The 18957-nt window shown below is 51.1% G+C and overlaps 1 protein-coding gene and 1 long non-coding RNA gene across 4 annotated transcripts in view; one reads left to right on the top strand and one right to left on the bottom strand.

Moving 5' to 3' along the window:
• The window catches only part of FANCA (FA complementation group A), a 61544-nt gene that overhangs the window by 6753 nt on the left and 35834 nt on the right, over positions 1-18957 (bottom strand). For both annotated transcript variants that reach the window (XM_053210291.1, XM_027076453.2), the window contains 12 exons: positions 17064-17140; positions 15117-15230; positions 13865-14001; positions 13340-13410; positions 12867-12963; positions 12599-12786; positions 11024-11120; positions 9399-9575; positions 7941-8014; positions 6271-6399; positions 2420-2504; positions 452-618 (listed from right to left, as the gene is read on the bottom strand). In XM_053210291.1, the coding sequence (XP_053066266.1) occupies positions 452-618; positions 2420-2504; positions 6271-6399; positions 7941-8014; positions 9399-9575; positions 11024-11120; positions 12599-12786; positions 12867-12963; positions 13340-13410; positions 13865-14001; positions 15117-15230; positions 17064-17140 (1413 nt within the window). The remainder of the gene's footprint in view (positions 1-451; positions 619-2419; positions 2505-6270; positions 6400-7940; positions 8015-9398; positions 9576-11023; positions 11121-12598; positions 12787-12866; positions 12964-13339; positions 13411-13864; positions 14002-15116; positions 15231-17063; positions 17141-18957) is intronic.
• LOC128313202 (uncharacterized) lies at positions 8330-10213 on the top strand. 2 transcript variants are annotated; one of them, XR_008293553.1, is made up of 2 exons: positions 8330-9116; positions 10060-10213. It is a non-coding gene; the product is annotated as an uncharacterized LOC128313202 (long non-coding RNA). The 2 variants fall into 2 exon arrangements; XR_008293554.1 differs by having other exon boundaries at positions 8330-9127.

The following is an 18957-nucleotide window of genomic DNA, read 5'->3' as shown; positions in this document are numbered from 1 at the left end:
CTGTAACTACCCTCCCTACCCGCTCCCGGAACTGGAGTCCTTCCCTGGGACTGTGCCTTGCTGGACCCACTGCCGACATGCACGAGGTCTTACCCCACGACCCGTTTTTAAGCTGTGCAATAGCCAAGTAAGAGGTGCCCCACAGTCTAACCAAGCTATTCCCTAGGACTCAGAAATGACGTGATCTCCTACTCATAAATGTGGCGACAATGAATATCTCTGGGCACACAGGGTTTTCCTTATTTTGACATGAATTCTTTAGGCTACAGCTTCCAGCAAAGCAGCTCCTGAGTCTGAAGAGGAAGGCTTTAACGCAAAGCTTCAAACCCTGATCTCCATGGGAACACCAAGGAGAAGACGCCGTCACAGGCTGGGGAGAGGGGACGGAAACAAGTCACCGATGGAAAAGAAATTCAATTTAAGACAGAATCTCTCCACGGTGCTGTGTTACCATTTGTACACAAGCAGCTCCCGCTGTCTCCGAAGGCGGGCGGCCACATCCCACCCGCTTGCCAGCGCCTGGAGCCGTCTGCGGAAAACTCCGAAAAGGAAGTGCCCCTGAGGAGGAGAGCGACTGCGGGGTGCCCCCGGGCCCCGCTCCAGGCCAGCAGCCATCTCCTGGAAAAAGCAAGACCAAAATGGTCACGTACTTTGATCGCTGGCTCCAGGTGGTCGTCCCCAAGAGCGAAGGCAGGAAGTCCTCAGGGCTGACGGTCAGCCCCAGTCAGGACTCTGAAATGAGGTTGGGTGGGCTTGGGGGAGTCTCCCAAGAGGAGCTAGGAATGACCGGGACAAGCGTTTTTACTTGGAAATCATTGAAAAGTTGCAAAAATAGAACAAGAACAGGACAAAGAACACCGTTACCCAGTTTCACCGATGGCTAACATTTTACTGTTTATCATTTGCTCTTTTACTACACACAGGTGTGTGCGTGCACATAATCTGAGGACGAATTACGGACGGGAGGCACGTACACAGCAGGCACTCAATAAATGCCTGTAGACTGAAAGCACAAAGTGTGTGCGGTGTCTGCGCACATTCAGACGTAGAGACAGAAAAAGCCAAGCACCCACTTCAAAGCATCGTCCCTGCCACACGTGACCCCAAGCCCCAGGATGCACTGTCTGCCCTCCCCGCTCACCCCCCACCACAGCCAGTTATGACGGATGCGGCGGACAGAAGGGCAAGATGAGGGGGCTGGGGGCTCTTCTTTGTGGGATGTTTTATTCATTGGTAGGTACATTTCCCCAGTGTTCCAGACCTCCCCCTCCATGGCTTCGGTCACTCCCCACATTCTCTCTATTCAAGCACCTGGAAAGCAGAAACACCACGAGGAAGCGCGAAATCCACACCCAGAATCCTGTTAACGAGGAGCTGCCCGTGTACTTCCAGAGGTACAGATTCCCCGTGTACGCTGTGGACATGGAACCAGAGCGAGCACGGTCTGCACTTTGACCCCAGAGCCCACTCACAGGGCCCGACTTTAAGCACCCTGAAAAGACCCGAGACGAACAGGTACTCGGACTGGAAAACTATACTTTTCATTTCAAAACGAGAGCCCCATTTCCACGCCCTCTTAAGTGCGCCTGCCTCGGTGACGAGAACCCGCCAGCCTGTGGAGGTGTGGGGTGACCCTGTGGAACAGTCTCTGAGCCCTCCTTTGGCAAGTGGGGGGCTAGCTGCGTCATTTCTCAGAGGCTGGCATCCAAACAGAGCAGCCAAGAGCTAAAAAGCAGACAGCGGTGCAGAGCAATCATGTTACTACTGAAGCTGCTATTTGCTCAATTGCCTCTATTTTCAGATCTTAAATGTCCCAAAGCCCGGAGATGGTTCTGGCACCACAGCTTTTGTTTCTGCAGTTTTTGTGATACTCACTGGTGAAGTGAGCACACTGTCCCTCTGGGTCTGGGACCTTATATGCATGATGTTGGTTTTCATTCTGCTGGGGAGCCTCAGGACCCGTTGCGGAGATTTCTAATAAACATCTTGGGGTGCCTGGGTGGCTAAGTCAGTTGAGTGTCCGACTCTCGGCTCAGGTCATGATCCCAGGGTTGTGGACTGCAGCTCCACATCACACTCCACGCTGAGTGTGGAGCCCGCTTAGGATTCTCTCTCCCAAGGGGCGCCTGGGTGGCTCAGTCGTTAAGCATCTGACTTCATCTCAGTTCATGATCTCATGGTTTGCGGGTTCGAGCCCAGCATCAGGCTCTGCACTGACAGCATACCTGCTGAGGATTCTCTCTCTCTCCCTTTCTCTGCCGTTCCCCCACTTGCGTGCACTCTCTCTCAAAATTAATAAAAAACAAAAAAAAAACCTCTCTCCCTGGCTCACATTCTCTGTAAAATAACAATAAAAATAATCTTAATAGCAGATGACATAGATGCAGTGAAACACTGGGTTTCACATATTCTAGCTCACCTGCAATCTGGAAAAAATATCCCGATTTCCTGGGCAGCCACTGAGAACCAAATCAGAATTCTCTGAGTAGTTGTAACTCCTCGAACTGAAACAAAACACAACAAAAGCCTCCTAAGTATCTCCTGATGTGCGGGCATTCCAGCCTCCCCTCCCGCCTCCAGACTGGCGTGTGGTCACAGAGCCAGGAGGTCCCAGAGGACCATGTGACACCCACAGTCATCAACAACGAACAACAAAACATACACACAAAATATTAGCAACCCCAATTGAGCAACATCCTGAAACAATTATGTACCATGACCAAGTGGGATTTATTCTAAGAATGCAAGGTTGGTTCAACACCCTAAAATCAATGTAATACATATATCAATAGGATAAGGAAACAAAAACCATACGATCATCTCAATAGACACACACAAAACATTAGACAAAATTCAATACCCTCTCATGATAAAAACACTCAACAAACTAAGACCAGAAAGGAACTTCCTTAACCTGATAAAGGCCATCTGTGAAAAACCCACGGTTCACATCATACTTAATGATGAAAGACTGAAAGCTTTCCTCCTAAGATCAGAAATAAGACAAAGTTGTCCTCTCTCCCACTTCCATACAACATTGCACTGGAAGTTCTAGCTGGGACAGTTCACTCAGGAAAGACATAAAAGGCATTCAGATTGTAAAGGAAAAAGTTAAACCATCTTATTCAGAGATGACATCTTGTATATAGAAAATCCTAAAGAATCACCAATAAAAAACTAAAGCAAGTAAGTTCACAAAGTTGCAGGACATGAAATCAATATACCAAAATCAGTTGTATTTTTCTAAACCACCAAGAGTGGAATTAATAATTCCATTTACAATGGTGTTAGAAAGAATAAAATACTTCAGGATAAATTTAACCAACGAGGTGTAAGATATGTACACTGAAAACTATAAAATACCGTTGAAAGAAAGTTCACAGATACAAAAGATTCAGTATTGGTAAAATGGTAATAGTGCTAACATGCATCTACAGATACAGTGCAATCCTAGCAGAATCCCAGCTGATTATGTTAAAACTGACAAACTGATCCTGAAATTCAGGTGGAATTGCAAGGACCTAGAATACCCAAAACAATCTTGGGCAGGGGGGTGGGGGGTGGGGGGCGTGTGGGGGGGGGGGTTGTTGAGGGATTCACATTTCCCGATTTAAAATTTCCTACAAGCCTTCAGTAATCAAAACTGCGATACTGGCCTAAGAACAGACATAAACACCATCTCAATAAGAAAAGGTCAGAAACAAATTTTCACACGTATGGTTAGTTGATTTTCGGCAAGGATGTTGAGACCATTTAATGGGGAAGGACGGTCTCTTCCACAAAACGTGCTGGGACAACTGGATGTCCACATGCAAAAGAATGAAAAGGGATCCCTTCCTTATTCCATATACAAAAATTAACTCAAATTAATCAAAGACCTAAATTAAGAGCTAAAATTAAAAAGGTAAATTAGACTTCATCAAAATTTATTTTTATTATTGTTTTTAAAAATTTTTAATGTTTCTTTTCGAGAGAGCAAGAGACAGAGCATGAGTGGGGGAGGGGCAGAGAGAGAGGGAGACACAATCTGATGGAGGCTCCAGGCTCTGAGCTGTCAGCACAGAGCCCGACGTGGGACTTGAACCCACAAACCATGACATCATGACCTGAGTCGAAGTCGGATGCTCAACCAACTGGGCCACCCAAGCGCCCCAGAAGGGGAGAAAATATTTGCCACTCATATCTGATAAGGATGTGGTATATAGCATACATAAGGAACACAACTCCATAAAACATCCCAATTTTAAAATGGGCAAAGGATAGGACATTTTCAAAGAGGATACACAAATTGCCAACTCGTAAATGAAAATATATTCAACATCAATAGCCACCAGGGAAAAACAAATCAAAACCATAATGATATATGCCAGTGTATGTCCATTAGGAGGGGTATAAGTAAAAGATGATGACAACTATGTTGATGATAATGGGGAGGAACTGGAACCCTCTGATGCTGGAAAACAGTCTGGTAGTTCCTAAAAAAGTTAAAGTATAACACAGCATACCCCATTCTTAGGCATATGCCCGAAAGAAATGAAAACACAGGACCACAGAAAAGCCTGTACACAAATGTTCTTAACAGAATTATTCATAGTCAAAAGGGGAAGACCCAATGTCCATCAACTAATGAATAAACAAAACGTGGTCCATCCTTCAATGGGATACTACTCAGTAATAAAAAGAATGAAGTTCTGATACATGCTACGATATATCGATTTTTAAATTTTATTTAAATTCTAGTTAGTTAACATATAGTGTAATAATAATTTCAGGAGAATTTAGTGATTAATCATTTACAACACCCAGTGCTCGGCCCGAAAAGTGCCTTCCTTAATGCCCATCGCCCATCTACCCGCCAGCCAACACCCTCCAGCAGCCCTGTTTGTTCTCTGTATTTAAGAGTATGTTATGGTTTGTCTCCCTCTCTTTCAAAAAAATTTTTTCATGTTTATTTGGAGAGAGAAAGTAGGGGAGGGGTAGAGAAAGAATCCCAAATGGGCTCTGTGCTGTCTGCACAGAGCCTGACATGGGGCTCGATCCCACAAACTATGAGATCGTGACCTGAGCCGAAATTAAGAGTCAGCCATTTAACCAGCTGAGCCACCCAGGCGCCCCCTCCCTGTCTCTTTTTATTTTTCTCTCTATTCCCTATGTTCCTCTGTTTTCTTTCATAAATTCCACAGATGAGTGAAATCATGATATTTATCTTTCTCTGACTTATTTCGCTTAGCATAATCTACTCTAGTTCCACCCATGTGGTTGCAAGTAGCAAGACTTCATTCTTTTTGCTCAGCGAGTAATATTCCATTATATATATATATATATATATATATATATATATATATATATATATATATATATATATATATATGATTTCACACACACCACGTCTTCTTTATCCATTTGTCACTCGATGGACATGCTACAATATACACTAACCTTGAAAACGTTATTCCAAGTAAGCCAGACACAATGTGTCACACACATATTTGTGTGACAGGACTGACAAATCCAGAGACAGAAAATAGATTCAGGGTGGCCAGGAGCTGGGGGACAGGGAAGGAATGGAGACACTGATTTCATTCCGCGCACACATACTCGTTTACCCTCGCAAGAGAAAAACTGAGAACAAGAGGCCTGGCCCCAACGTCCGTTTGCCTGGTGCCGTACGTGCTGCTCCCAGCCACTAGGCGCTGGTAGGAAGAACTCCAGTGCTGTTGGTTGTATTGAAACGTGAGTTCGTAAGAATTCCGCTAACCAGGCGATACGTTTACAGATCCTTGTGGAGAAGAGGCACAGCGGGAGGTAAAGGGGAACAAGGGGAACAAGACCGGTTTTCTAGGATGGAAGTAATACATCCCCCAAAATGTGGAAAATGGAATTGATCTTACTCATCATCTTCACACAATAGGAGGACAAAGATGCTAAGGGCCCGGCCCAGCGGCCACGGTACGGGGAGCTCTGCCCCACGGCAGCGAGCCCACGTCCGCACTGCAGCCCTCTAGGAGGGTGCCACCGGCCGCCCACTTCTTCCGCCCTTTACACTCACGACCCACATGTCGGATGACAGCAGAAAGACAAGTCACTGCCACTGGCAAATCTGCACACAAAGAAAACGGATCCAGAAAGCTTACCTTTACTCCGCACAGACTCAGACCCACTAGCAGGACGTGTTCAGTTGTGCTTTGTCAAACACAAAGTGGACAGACAAAACACCTTGGAAGAATCAAGACTAAAAGTAAGATGCTTTTTGGCATCAGCCTTCCCAACCTCTGGCGGAAGTCTATCAGCACGTCGACAAGAACTGCACACGCCACCTGCAGGTCCCCGTCGCAGCCGCCCGCAGCCGAGGGCTTGGGGAGGAAGTACTCATGGATCGCCCACTGCTGGAAGTCCCACCTGCAACAGCAAACACCAAGGTCTGTGCGGGGAAAGGCTGTAAACCAGTGGTTCCGGGAGCCGGGACGAGAGCCCACAGCCAGCGGCACAACAATGGCGGGTGGCGAGATCTGGGGCTTCTGGGTGGCGGGAAGGCCCTCTACTGCAATCAAGGCCTCCTCGGGGGCCATCCCCAGGGTCGTGATTCCAGGGTCCGTCAGCAAAGATGCCCACATCTGGCCCAGACTCTGCAGGTGCTCATGGGAAGGATCCTGAGGATGTACTAACTAAAGCCGCAGCAAGAGAGGCACATGACACTGTAGTCTATTTATGCAGAAAGAGCCACGAGTAAGACGTTTCCGTAAACCCACAAGTGGGCAAGGAGCAGAGGTTATAAAGGCTGGTGCTTCACCCAGGCCATCTGAAATTGTTACACAATGTATCTGAGCATTGCCTGTTGAATGAAAACAGAAAAGGTCTAAGCGCAACTTAGCACACAGTGGCCTGAGGGTAAGAAATGCTTATTATGGATCCTCACGCCGAAAAATGAATTCCTTCTTTTCCTTTTCCCAGTGGAAAGAGAGGAGGGAGAGCGGGGAGACCCCAGGGCGCGTGCGCCTGTGCAGAAAGCACTCACAGCTGGCTGCACACAGACCCGAGAAGCAAGCAAACACCCACCCTGTCGGAAAAGCAGTTCTTTCCACGGTTCTGACTTCCTCTGCAATCTGACACCACGGGACAGAATCCCCCCCCACCCCCCCGACCCCCGGCATGCGAGCCGCATCTCTGACTGCACAGGGACAGTGGCTCAGGACGGCTCACGCTGCCCCCAGGGTTCCTGTGCCCCACCAGCTCCATTGCACCTACAGCACATTTCCCTCCCTGACTCCCACAGCCCCACATGCAGGGGCTTGTCAGCACCCCACGCTCACGCCCAGAACAGCACAGCCCCCGTCCCTATGGTCTGAGTAATTGGCCCAGGGACCTGCTCCACCAGCTCAGAGCCAGTACTGCACACGGCACCCGTCAGCCCTGTGCCTGCCCAGCCGGCCGCGCCAGCTGAGAACTCTGGCAAGCTCCCTTAGGACCCCAGAGGGCCAGGACTCCACCACAGCCCCTCACGACAGTCGCCCCGCCTGCTCTTCTCCCACCTGAGGCATGTACATCTGCCCCTGATGCACCCCCTAACCGTGGGGTCCTGAGTGTGCATCCCTACTTCTAATCCATTTTGTCTGCCCGCCTGCTTGCCACCCGGCCTGCTCAGGTTTACACCTGGCGAGGGCGCCCAGTCAGGGGCGTTGGAGTAGAAGCGCACAAAGGTACCCGATGGGCAGACTTGTCTCATCACAATGCACTTCCCAGTTTCTAGAACATTCTAGAAGTGCGTGGCACACACTAGGAGTTCCATAAACGTTTCTTGAATTAAGGAATGAATGAATAAAACTGTGCTCATAGGTATATATATCAAATTGAACACTGAGATGTAATGACAAGACTTAGGCTTTAAGACAATGCGTAAAGCCTTGTACCACTGTCAAGGGCAGATCCCTTTCAACACTTACCTTTCTGTATCTGAAAGACAGTCGACCTCAGGTTGAATTTCTAGTTCCAGCCGTAACCAGTCTCTGTAAGTTAACTGAGAGAAAAAGGACCAAATGAACACGACGGTGAGGATGGGACGCAGAGAGCACAGGTCAGCTTTGTAAGTCTGCTGCACAGTCCCTCCGATGTCACACATCGCAGCAGAAAGACTCAGGGGAAGGCCGCAGTGCCTACACTCGTGTCCGTTCTCAGCCGCTTCCTGCCGACTGACTGAGGTGCTGGCGCCAAGCCCCCACATACTGCTTAGGTTACGTCTGACTGCGAAGCTGATGAAACAGTTCCAACTGGCACTTTTAAACTGAATTCTCCAGCATACCGCCTGGTTCTGAAGTTGATCCGCGGCGGCAGGAAATAATCTTCTAGTCCACTTGAGTTGGGCAAGTTAACTAGAGAATAAATGTGTAGTAACATGCTCCAAATATCCCTGGTAGCATATTTCTTAATTTAAAATTCCTGGGGGGGCGTCTAGGGGGCTCAGTCCGTTAAGCGTCTGACTCTTGATTTTAACTCAGGTCACGATCTCACAGTTCGTGAGTTCATGCCCCATGCTGGGCTCTGTGCTGACAGTGCGGGGCCTGCTTGGGATTCTCTCTCCTTCTCTGTCCCTCCCCAGCTCTCTCTCTCAAAAAAAATAAACCTTAAAAAGTAATAAAATTCTTGGAACAATTCCACTCATTAACACGAACTAATCTCAAAACCTCACAGTGTGTGTGAAAAGGCACATCACAGAAACACGTGCACAGCACGCTGCCTACGTGTGAAGACCAAAGCCCGGCGACGTAGAGCAGGTAAAACCAAGAGAAGCACGTCCGTGATCACCCACAGGCGGGACAGCAGCCCTGAGCCACCTGCTACGCTGCAGGTGGGCGGCTAGCGTTCCCTGCTCTTGACTCGTTATGTCACACAAAGACTGTTGCACTTGCTCTGGGGTCATTCGTGGGATTAACAATAGCAGAACTGAAAAAATATATGATAAAACAATTGAGAATTTTTCCTCTAAAGACCAAAATAAGGAGATAAACATCCACGGAATAAATGAGAAGTTATGAAGAGGCAGCGTGGGCAGGGGGGCCGGAGCAGGCCAGGCTCACAGTGATGTTGCCCAGAGGAGCCCACCCCAAACGGGAGCCTGGCAGGTAGGCGTGAAGTCTGTTTCATTCACCCTCAAAATCTTCCACAAAATGTTAGTGCCGAGGAAAAGTGGGCAGAGTGGAAATAACCTTTCTAATTTCTTACAACTGTGTGAATCTGCAACGATCCCAATAACGATTTCAATCAAAGCCACTTCTGTGCTCCTCCAGGGTCACTGGGTCAGGCCCAGCTGCCTGCCCGCCATATCCTCAGGAGGCCACCAATCTCCCGCAAACTCTTGTGAGTTAGAACGAGGAGAGAAGCAGGAAAGGGGCAGTGGGACCTACGTGAAATTCTTTCTCCTTCAACAGTTCCTGGAAGGTTCTCTGTTTCCACAGACAGAGGGCGGCTTGCTGCCAGTCTGCAGAGGGCCGGCACAAGGGCCTCCAGGGAGGGTCGGCTGTGTCCTCCGGACAGAGGGGATCTCGGGCTTCTGGGAACAGTCTCAGTATAATGAACTGAAACTGAAGAGAGACAGTGTCACATGGGTCGCAAGCAGTTGAGAAGATACGCCAGTAACCCGGCCGTGCGCAGGGGCAGAGCAGCCCGAAGACCCTGGGCTGTCCCCCCCCCGTCGCGGCCTGCACCCCGTGTGCAGTTACAGAGGGCATGTCGGTCAGCAGCCCTGTCCGTAAATCCTAACACCTGAGGCAGAAGTGCGGGCTCCAAGCTGCCCTCCACACGGCGGTGGTGACCCCACGGCAGCGAACGGTGGTCTTCCCAGACCGCGGCTGGCACCAGAGATTCCATTAAGAGAGGGTGCCGACCGGACAAGCAAAACACTGTGTCGGTGAATTAATTTATTTATCTCTGCCATTAGGAGATTAGACTTCTTCCCATGTTTACTGAGCTGAGGGGGCGGGGGGAGGGCCCCCAGGGACACGTGGAGTCAGGGACTTCCTTGTCTAGGCCACTTCTAATCTCTTCCATGTTTCAAAATGTTGGCAGCTGGGACTAAGTTCCTCAACGCCAACGATGGGGGCACAAGTGTGCCCGGACCCCACTTCACCCTCCGGGGAGGGCCAGCTCAGCGGATTCTAATGGCGCCCGCAACGGAGATGTGCACCGAACACCGTGAGATGTTCCTTAAAACTCCGCCCGAGTAAGAATGCTGGTTCCCACTGTAACTTCAAACTCACTTTTGCCACTGAAGGCTTCTGACACGCATCTTTAAATTTCTCTGGCCTTAGAATAAATATAACAAGCATTCACTAGATGAGGGAAGTCTCTGGACAAAACTCAGAATTCTTCTTTAAATAAGAAGATACTTTTCATGAATATTTACCTTTTAATGTACCTATTTTACAAAAATCAGTATCTATTTCTTTTAAAAACGGGATGTACGTTTGGGGGTGCCGGGGTGGCTCAGTCGGTCAAGCCTCAGACCGTTGATCTCGGCTCAGGTCACAATCTCACCATTTGTGAGTTTGAGCCCCACATCAGGGTCTGCGCGGATAGTGTGGAGCCCTCCTGGAATTCTCTCCCTCCCCCCCTTTCTGCCCCTCCCCAGCTTGCTCTCTTTCAAAAAATAAATAAGTGAAAACAACAAAAAGTAAATAAATAAAACATTTAGAATGAATAAGGGAGGGAGGGAGGGAGGGAGGGAGGGCAGACGGGGGTGCGAGGGAGGGAGGAGGGGGGAGGGAAAAAGGAAGGAAGGGGGGAAGGGGGGAGGGAGGAAGGGAGTGGGGGACAATTGTGGTCTTTGTCATCTTTCATCCCTTCATCTTCACTCTGAGAACAGAAGAAAAACGCAGCGTTCAGCCCAGAGAAGAGATGATCTGATAACTAACCAGCACACCGGGCACACAGAGACGTGGGTGGGCAGACAAGAGACCTCCGACGTTTGGCTAGAAACCTGCGTTGAAACGGGAGACTCCAAGAATGGGGAAAAGGGACTGCACAGACTCACCTTCTTCACGAGGGCTGGAGACAAGCAGCTGCACAGAGTATCCCGTGATAAGGAAGAATATTTACACAAAGAGTAAGAAATCACCGCTGTACAAAATCTGAAAATAGAAAACAAATAATGTAGAAATGCGACCCGTGCGTAACAAGGAATGCAATAAAAGTGTGAATTTCACCCAAGTGAACTGAGTGCATTCTAAACCAGATGGACCGAGGATTAGCCCCTGGCCTCTACTCCAGGCCAGGCCAGCTCCCAAGGCCTGGGGGAAACGCCCCCAAGTCACAACCGTGGATCTGAGCTCTATCTACACTGAAGGCACAGACCCAGAGAACACACAAACAGTAAGACTGTGCAAATAAGGGCTTGCGGTCACTGCATGCCGAAGAGCCACGGCCAGAACAGGGCACCCGGGTGACTCGGTTGAGCGTCCAACTTGGTTTCAGGTCATAATCTCACAGTTCATGGGTTCGAGCCCCGCGTCAGGCTCTCTGCTGTCGGCACAGAGCCTGCTTCGGATCCTCGGTCCACCACCGCCCCCACTTCCCTGCCATCCCTTCCCCACGCTCTCTCAAAAAATAAACATTAAAAAACAAACAAAAAAACAGTCTTCAGGACAAGAGAGCAGCACACCCGCGTTTAAACTCAGCCTCACTCAGGGGGAGCCTCTGCCCACCTGTGGTGGGTTGTGAGGCGTTGAGGGGAAGGGCCCCACGAGAAGAGACTGACCGTGGGGCCCAGGGGAAGTCAGGACTGATGCCAGCAGGGCCTGCCTGTCCGTGCTGCCCAAAGCCCGAGAGGCTGGGCCACTGTGCTTCCCGTGGGGGTGGCACAGGTGTCGGGGGCCGTGGTCCAGGGCAGGCGTTGTGTTCTCTCTCCTCGCCCAGTTACGATCCCCTTGTGCCTTCTGTCAGTTCTTGCCACGAACTGCGGTCCCAGCCCCTGCGCACAACTCTTCTGGAGCCTCCTGGCTCCCGCCCTGACCCTTCCTCTATGTACCTTGTACCCGCTTCGGCCTAGACTCCCAGGGCCCTACCCCAGCACCTGCCACGCTGCGTACGCCATACTATCAATTTGCCAGGTGCCCCCACACAGAAGGCAGGGGTGGGACTCCACCCCAGTCCTGGAATGAGTGTGGCCCACAGCGGTGAATGAGGGGCAGTAGGGGTACACGCTGGCACAGATCTGTAGAATGATGGGTCCCGAAACCCTTTGAGACAAGGCTCTCTACATAGGGCAGCTCCATGTGCAGGTTCTCACTCCAGAGAAGCAGCTGCTAACCACAGGGGAACCAGGGACAGGTCCCACCACACGCCAGGCGCCCCCAAGACAAAACCCGGTAGTGCTCACAACCCTTCCCAACATGGAAGGACGTCTACAGTCCGTCGTTAACGTCTTCAGAAGCAGTTTTTAAGGTAGCACTACCTCATTTTTGTAAACAAAGAAACACAGACACATAAATACAACGTAAGACTCCAGAATGATTATCCGTGGAGCATGTCTGTGTTGGCCAATTGCATTTGGTGAGTATGTGACTTCTGTCGAGCACGGGGAGGCACAGCGGATGTGAGGGCAGCTCACTTCAGGCAGAAGAGCGAGGTCTCCGAGGTCCTAAATGTCAGGAGGCTACTGAAGAACTCTGCGACGGACAGGCCCTCGGCGGGGGCAGGGAGGCCCACACGCACCTCTGGGAGCACAGACCTGGACTCGGCCAGGTGGACGACCAGGGCGGCCAACCCCAGCACGTGGGAGGCACTCAGGCTTGGGCCCTGAAACGGGAGAGAGTGTTTCTGCAGGAAGGAGGGCAGAGCCCACTTCCCAGGCAGGCGGACAGAGGCGGCGGCCGTACCTGGTGACGGAGCAGCTGGCAGAGCCTGGTGAGCACGACAGGAAGGAGCCTGCGTCCACACATGGCCATCACTAAGCGAGAAGCCCAGGGGCCCTGCCTGCAGAGACAACCAGAGACCAGTAGTCTGGCCACTCCTGGCCCTGCACGGCCCTCCCACGGATTCTTCCGGAGGAGCGAAGGGTGCCCGAGAAAGATGTAGGCTGTTCCCCCAACGGCGAGGTCTCCGGGGGGGATGCTTCATCTCTGCCGAGTCTCCACACTGCCCCTTCACCCCACCTGGGACCCCCAACCAGTACAGAAGCCAGAAGGCAGGATCCAGGACCAAGGGTCAGAGGTCGACAAGGAGTGGGCAGCCCTGCCCCTCATCACAGAAAACAGGGAGAAACCCCACTCCCCAAGGGAGGCCTGCTCTGAGCACCCCGGCCGTCCCCAGCAGAGCCCCAAAGCGCCCGGTGAAAACCCCCGGCCTCTACCTGTCTGGCGAGGCGAAGCTGGAAGCTACGATCAGGTTCTGACAAAAACACGTCAGCAGGAGGTCCGCGACCTGAGAGAGACAGATGGTCACCGAGAGCTCAGAGTCCCCGAGAGCAACGTGTGAGTAAGGCAGGCCTGCGTCTGGAGAGGAAAGCATCACACCAACTGGCGCCAGAACCCCATTCCCACGTCCTGGGAGACAGCAGGCCAGGCGTTGTGAAATTTCACGGCAGAGAACAGGCTCAGCAAACCTCGTCCGCACAGGGCCAAGGAGCAAACTGTTTTAGGCTCCGGGGCCACAGATGGGTTCCGCTGTGTGTTCTCCTCTAGAAATTTAAAAGGTTGGTACACAAACGGGCCGGGGCCGGCTGAGCCCAGGCCTGACACTGCCCGGCTCCCGGGTGTCGTTTCCACGTACACGGTTCGCCTGGCAAAACACGGGGTGGAGAGGAGGCCCGCACACCCGGGACTTCTTACACAATCCGGCCCCGCTCGGCAGCATAGGCCAGGCATCCCACACTCACCTCCCGTTCCTGCTGCTCCAGGCCTGGCGTGAGGACGCTGAGCTGAATCTGCGATCCCCCAGAGCTGCCGTCCTCCTCAGCGCGGCCCAAGGCGGCGCCGAGCCGCTCAGAAACAACTGCCACCCGAGCAGCCACAACTGCACGTAGAGAAACCCAGTTAGACGAGCAGGGGAACGCGGGCTGCCTGCAGGGGGCGGTGGCGTTCCCGCTCGCAACGGGCTGCCTGCAGGGGGCGCCGGCGTTCCCGCGCGCAGCGGCTCACGGCAGCCCCGTCTCCGGCGCTACCAGGGCCACGAGCCCCAGGGCGGCGCTCCTCCGCCAGCCGGGCGGTGGGAGCACGCTGCGGGTGAGCATGACCGCTGTCCTCACGGCCTGGGATCATCTGGGCGGTTCTCTTTCACCCTGTATGCATGTTCTCCATCTGAAGTCGCAGGCCAACCCTCCCACACGGCACCACGTCTGCTCCACGCCCCACGGTCGGTCTGCCAAAGGCAAGGAGCCACAGCCTCCGGGCGCCGGAGGTCAGGCGACAGGCCGACTGTGCTGGCCGGAATCGGAAACTACTGTGAGCAACAAGGCTGACACAGACCTCAGTGTCCCCTCACGCCAAATTCTGCAGGAGCGCAGTTCGGCAAAGCCATGCCCCTACGGTCGCAGAGGAGATGCTACAGGGAGCAAGGGAAACTGAGGCGGTGCCGTTAATATTTCCTCTGTGAGGCTCTCGTGGGATATTCTGTCCTGGTTTGAATAAAATGGGTTTATCATCTATAAAAATCTCTTACAGGTACCAGGAAAAACACGGCTTTTTTCCATTAGATTCTACATTTTCCCTACCAAAAATCTCCAAAGTAGGGGAAGTCAGCATTTTATTTCATGGACTACCACACACCACATGAGGTGAATCATTCACGAGTCACCATTTTACAGAAAATGGTCACGCAGAAGCAGAGACCCAGTGTTCAGGGTTACAGCTACTCAGTTAAGAAAGAAAACCCCACACCTCGGTGCCGTTACTTTTCTTCCTCCTCATTACCTGCTCCGCTAGGAGCTCCAAGAGCAGAGTATTCAATCTGCTGAGGGTCTGGGACAGCCTGAACGACAGACCCGTCTCCCATCCCATCCCAGGTGAAAGGAGGCAAGTCCTCAGCATCTGCCAGCGCTGTCGTCACGCTGAGCCCTGGCCATGGCTGGACATCCACTCGTCCCTCCCAACACCCACTGCAGACGGCCCTGCGCACAGCCATGTCCTCACCGTCATACTGCGTGGGGTCCGTCATCGCGGCTCTGAGCTCTCTTAGCGCGGCTGCGAGTGGTCCCAAGGGTCCCTCGGCACAGACAGCTTCCACCTTCATTCCCGGGGCTGCACCTGAGAAATGACGGGACACGCACAGCTGGATGCGGCCTCTCCATGTCCAAGGCAGACAGAGGCCCCAGGACTCCACGAGGCACTGCACTGCTGGGCACCCGTCACTGGTATCAGAAACTTGTTTATAAATGTAGTAATTTAAGAAAAAACATGATTTGGGGCACCCGGGTGGCTCAGTCAGTTAAGCGATCGACTTCAGCTTAGGTCAGGATCTCACAATTCCTGAGTTCGAGCCCCACATCAGGCTCTTTGCTGTCAGCACAGAGCCTGCTTCAGATCCTGGGTCTCCCTCTCTGTCCGCCCCTCCCCTGCTTTAGCATACATGCTCTATTCTCTTTCTTTCTCAAAAATAAACCTTAAAAAAAATTTTTTTTAATTAAAAACAGTGAAAAAGAAAGAAAAAACATGGTTCTATGTGCAACATTGCCGTAAGCGTGAAAAACACATATGTAAAGAAGGACCAGAAGCATGGCGAGGGGGTCTCGGTGGGTACGTAGAATTGTGGATGGGTCATAATTTGTTCCATTTCTAAAACTTTTAAGTAATGTCCTACTGTTTTTTATAATAGGATATTAAAAAAAAAGATATAAAGGAGAAAACTTAAAAATTAATATACAAGAGATGATTATCAGCTCTCAACATGTCTACGAGATTTTTGAAAAAAGATTAGATCTGATCATATATTTGTAAAACAAAGATACTTCTTCAAAAAAATGTTTTCTAACTTTTTAAATGTAAGCTGTATACCCAACGTCGGGCTGGAACTCACGATCCCGAGATCCAGAGCCACGTGCTCCCCCGACCGAGCCACCCAGGAGTCCAAACACATAGTTTTCATTATACAAAGAAAAGCACACCACAAATGTTTTAAAAATACGAATTCGAGTTCTGGTGTCGCCAGAGAAGACACCGGGTGTCCACAGCGAGCCTCACATGGGAGACACCGAAACGAAACTAGAAGTGATGAGTCTTCGTTTATAAGCCCTGCCGGATGAGACAGAAAACATCCGCGAGGCCCCTAAGGCAGGGCCAGGGGGCCGGGGATGGAGGGGCGTGCCCCCCACCACACTGGATGCAGCCCCACTGCCTCCTGGGAGCCCCACAATGGTGAGCTGTTGCAGTACTAGTCCGAACGAGCAGGGGACCCGGGACCGTCGTTCTTTGCCCACTCAAGTCTCCCGGGTCTCCGTGACTGTGAGAAAGCACTCACGCGTGTAACAGGAAGGTTCTGGCAGACAGAACCAGAAATCGCCACCTCATTCGGCCCAGGTGGCCCCGCAAATGTCAGAGGATTTAAAGTAGCGAACAAGAACGGCTTCACAGCACGGCTCCTGCCGAGACACAGGCCGCTCCACCGCCCAGCAAGTCCGCCCAGCCGCTCGGAGCACCGAGGTCTCCCGACGCACGCCGCTGCCACAGACGGGACCTGGGTCGACATCACTGACTCCTGTGAGCCGAGCGATCCCCAGCCCGCCACAGGACTCAACCGTCCAAAGAGAAAGCCGCCGCAGACCAGCCACCACGCCACGCGTCAGAACCGACACGACGGACGTCAAGCCTGGCTTCCTGGTCTGGGAGGTCCCCTGAATGTAAAGCCTGCGTCAGAACAGGCGAGCAGCAAGCACATCCCGGCCTCATGCAGAACCTCAGGGAGGGGCTCTGGCAGGTAACCCTCCGGGGCTCCCAGGCTGGGAGCCCAGGACCTGACGACTAGGGCGCGTCCGTCCCGACTTAACCAGACCACACGCACTGAGGTGCCTGTCACCCCCACACCTCAGGACCCAGGATGCGGAAAAGTGCCCGAAACAGGGATGGAGAGACCCATAACCTTACTTTCTGGCTTCTTCTCTTCGGCAGTGGAGCAGGCCTGGCAGTAGGCGGAGTACAGAGACAGGGGAATTTTATCTGCTCTGGATCAGGAGAAAACATGAAAACCAAGTCAACCAGGACTCAAATTAGTTCGCAAGCTTACAATTTCAAAAACTATCATAAAACAAAAATACATGATATAGTCTACTATCCATACCTTATGGTAGGACTCTATTTTTAGGAAAAACCCATTATATGCATGGACTCAAATGGTTCTTAGTGTTTCATAATTTGCCATGTACACATCTCTGCCAACCGTGGTTTTCATAGGGTAGTGAGATTATAAATGATTTTTACTTCTCTCGTTAAAGTTTGGGTAATTTCCAAATTTTAAAGAGGACTTTTATTACTTTTAATGAATAATACTGAGAAAAGCACCCAACTGATGTCATTAGAAATACAGAGAATTATAGAACAAAGTCCTGTGATAAGGGTTTTGCAGGGCATGGACCCCTGGCTGGCACATTCTCATGGCACAGTGACAAGTCCAAGGGCAAGAGCTGTGGAGCCACCTTCAGAAGAGCAGCCCAAGTATGGGACACGGGCAATGGCCTAGCCTGCGGGACACAAAGTCTCCAAGTGAGCAGTGAGGCAGGAAGGAGGCCTGCCGACAGTGCCGCAAGGCCTGATGACGAGCCAGGAAAAGGAGGAGGGAGGTGGCCGTATTCCAGAATGGGAGTGCCATCAAAGGCCAAAGCAAGGCAGAGGACAGGCTGGAGCGGAGGAGCACGCAACTGCCCCAGAGACTGGAAGGCGGCTGGGTAGCTTACAGATTAGAAATCAATGCAAATAAAAGAAAGAGCACATCCAAGGAAATGGAAGAATTCACAGAAAAGAACACTTCAGACATCGCTCATCCTCAGAGACCGAAGATCAAACACCGCAGCTATTAGAGGAGAATGGATTTCCATAAACAGAAAAATCCAGTGACAGAAAGAACAGGCAAGTTAACCAGAAGAAATCTCCCAGAAAGGAGAGAAAAAAAAAAACAACCCAAAAGACCAGACATGCAAAATGTAACAGAGAACAAGTCAGGAGACAATCCTGGTGGTGTAATGTCTGAAAAGGAAGAGCCCCAAGAAGAAACCAGGCAGGAAAGGAGACCCGCTCTGAAGTAAGCGGGATCAAGCAGTCCGTGTCTGTGGTTTGCTTCAAAACAGCCCAGAAGAGGGTGTGTGGGCAGCTCAGTCAGTGGAGTGTCTGACCACTGATTTTGGCTCAGGTCATGATCTCACAGTCATGAGATCGAGCCCCTCGTCAGGAGCTACGCTGGGCATGGAGCCTGCTTGGGATTCTTGCTCTCTCTCTCTCTCAACTCCTACCCCATTTGCGTGCGCACACACATGCACTCTCTCTCCCTAAAAATAAAAACAAAATGGCCCAGAATGGTGGGTGGACAGAGGAATTTGAGGGCTACATAAGTACTATCCTACATTTCTATCTTAAATTTTTCTTAACAAAAGGTTTTGAAATATCCGAGAAAACTTCTTTGTTCTGAAGGACACGAATTTCCAGATTAAAAGGCCCACCATCCGCCTAGCCAAGAAATGAAATTAGACCCACACCAAAATACATTGCAATGAAATTTGAAAACCCAGGAAACGATAAAAAAGATACTGCAGGGGCGCCTGGGTGCCTCAGTTGGTTAAGTGTCCGACTTCGGCTCAGGTCATGATCTCACGGTCCGTGAGTTCGAGCCCCGCGTCAGGCTCTGTGCTGACAGCTCAGAGCCTGGAGCCTGTTTCAGATTCTGTGTCTCCCTCTCTCTCTGACCCTCCCCCATTCATGCTCTGTCTCTCTCTGTCTCAAAAATAAATAAACGTTAAAAAAAAAATTAAAAAAAAAAAAAAAAGATACT

The sequence above is a fragment of the Acinonyx jubatus genome, chromosome E2, assembly GCF_027475565.1.
Source record: "Acinonyx jubatus isolate Ajub_Pintada_27869175 chromosome E2, VMU_Ajub_asm_v1.0, whole genome shotgun sequence".
In the NCBI taxonomy this organism is placed as follows: Eukaryota; Metazoa; Chordata; class Mammalia; order Carnivora; family Felidae; genus Acinonyx; species Acinonyx jubatus.
This window is presented reverse-complemented; position numbering and strand designations above follow the sequence as displayed.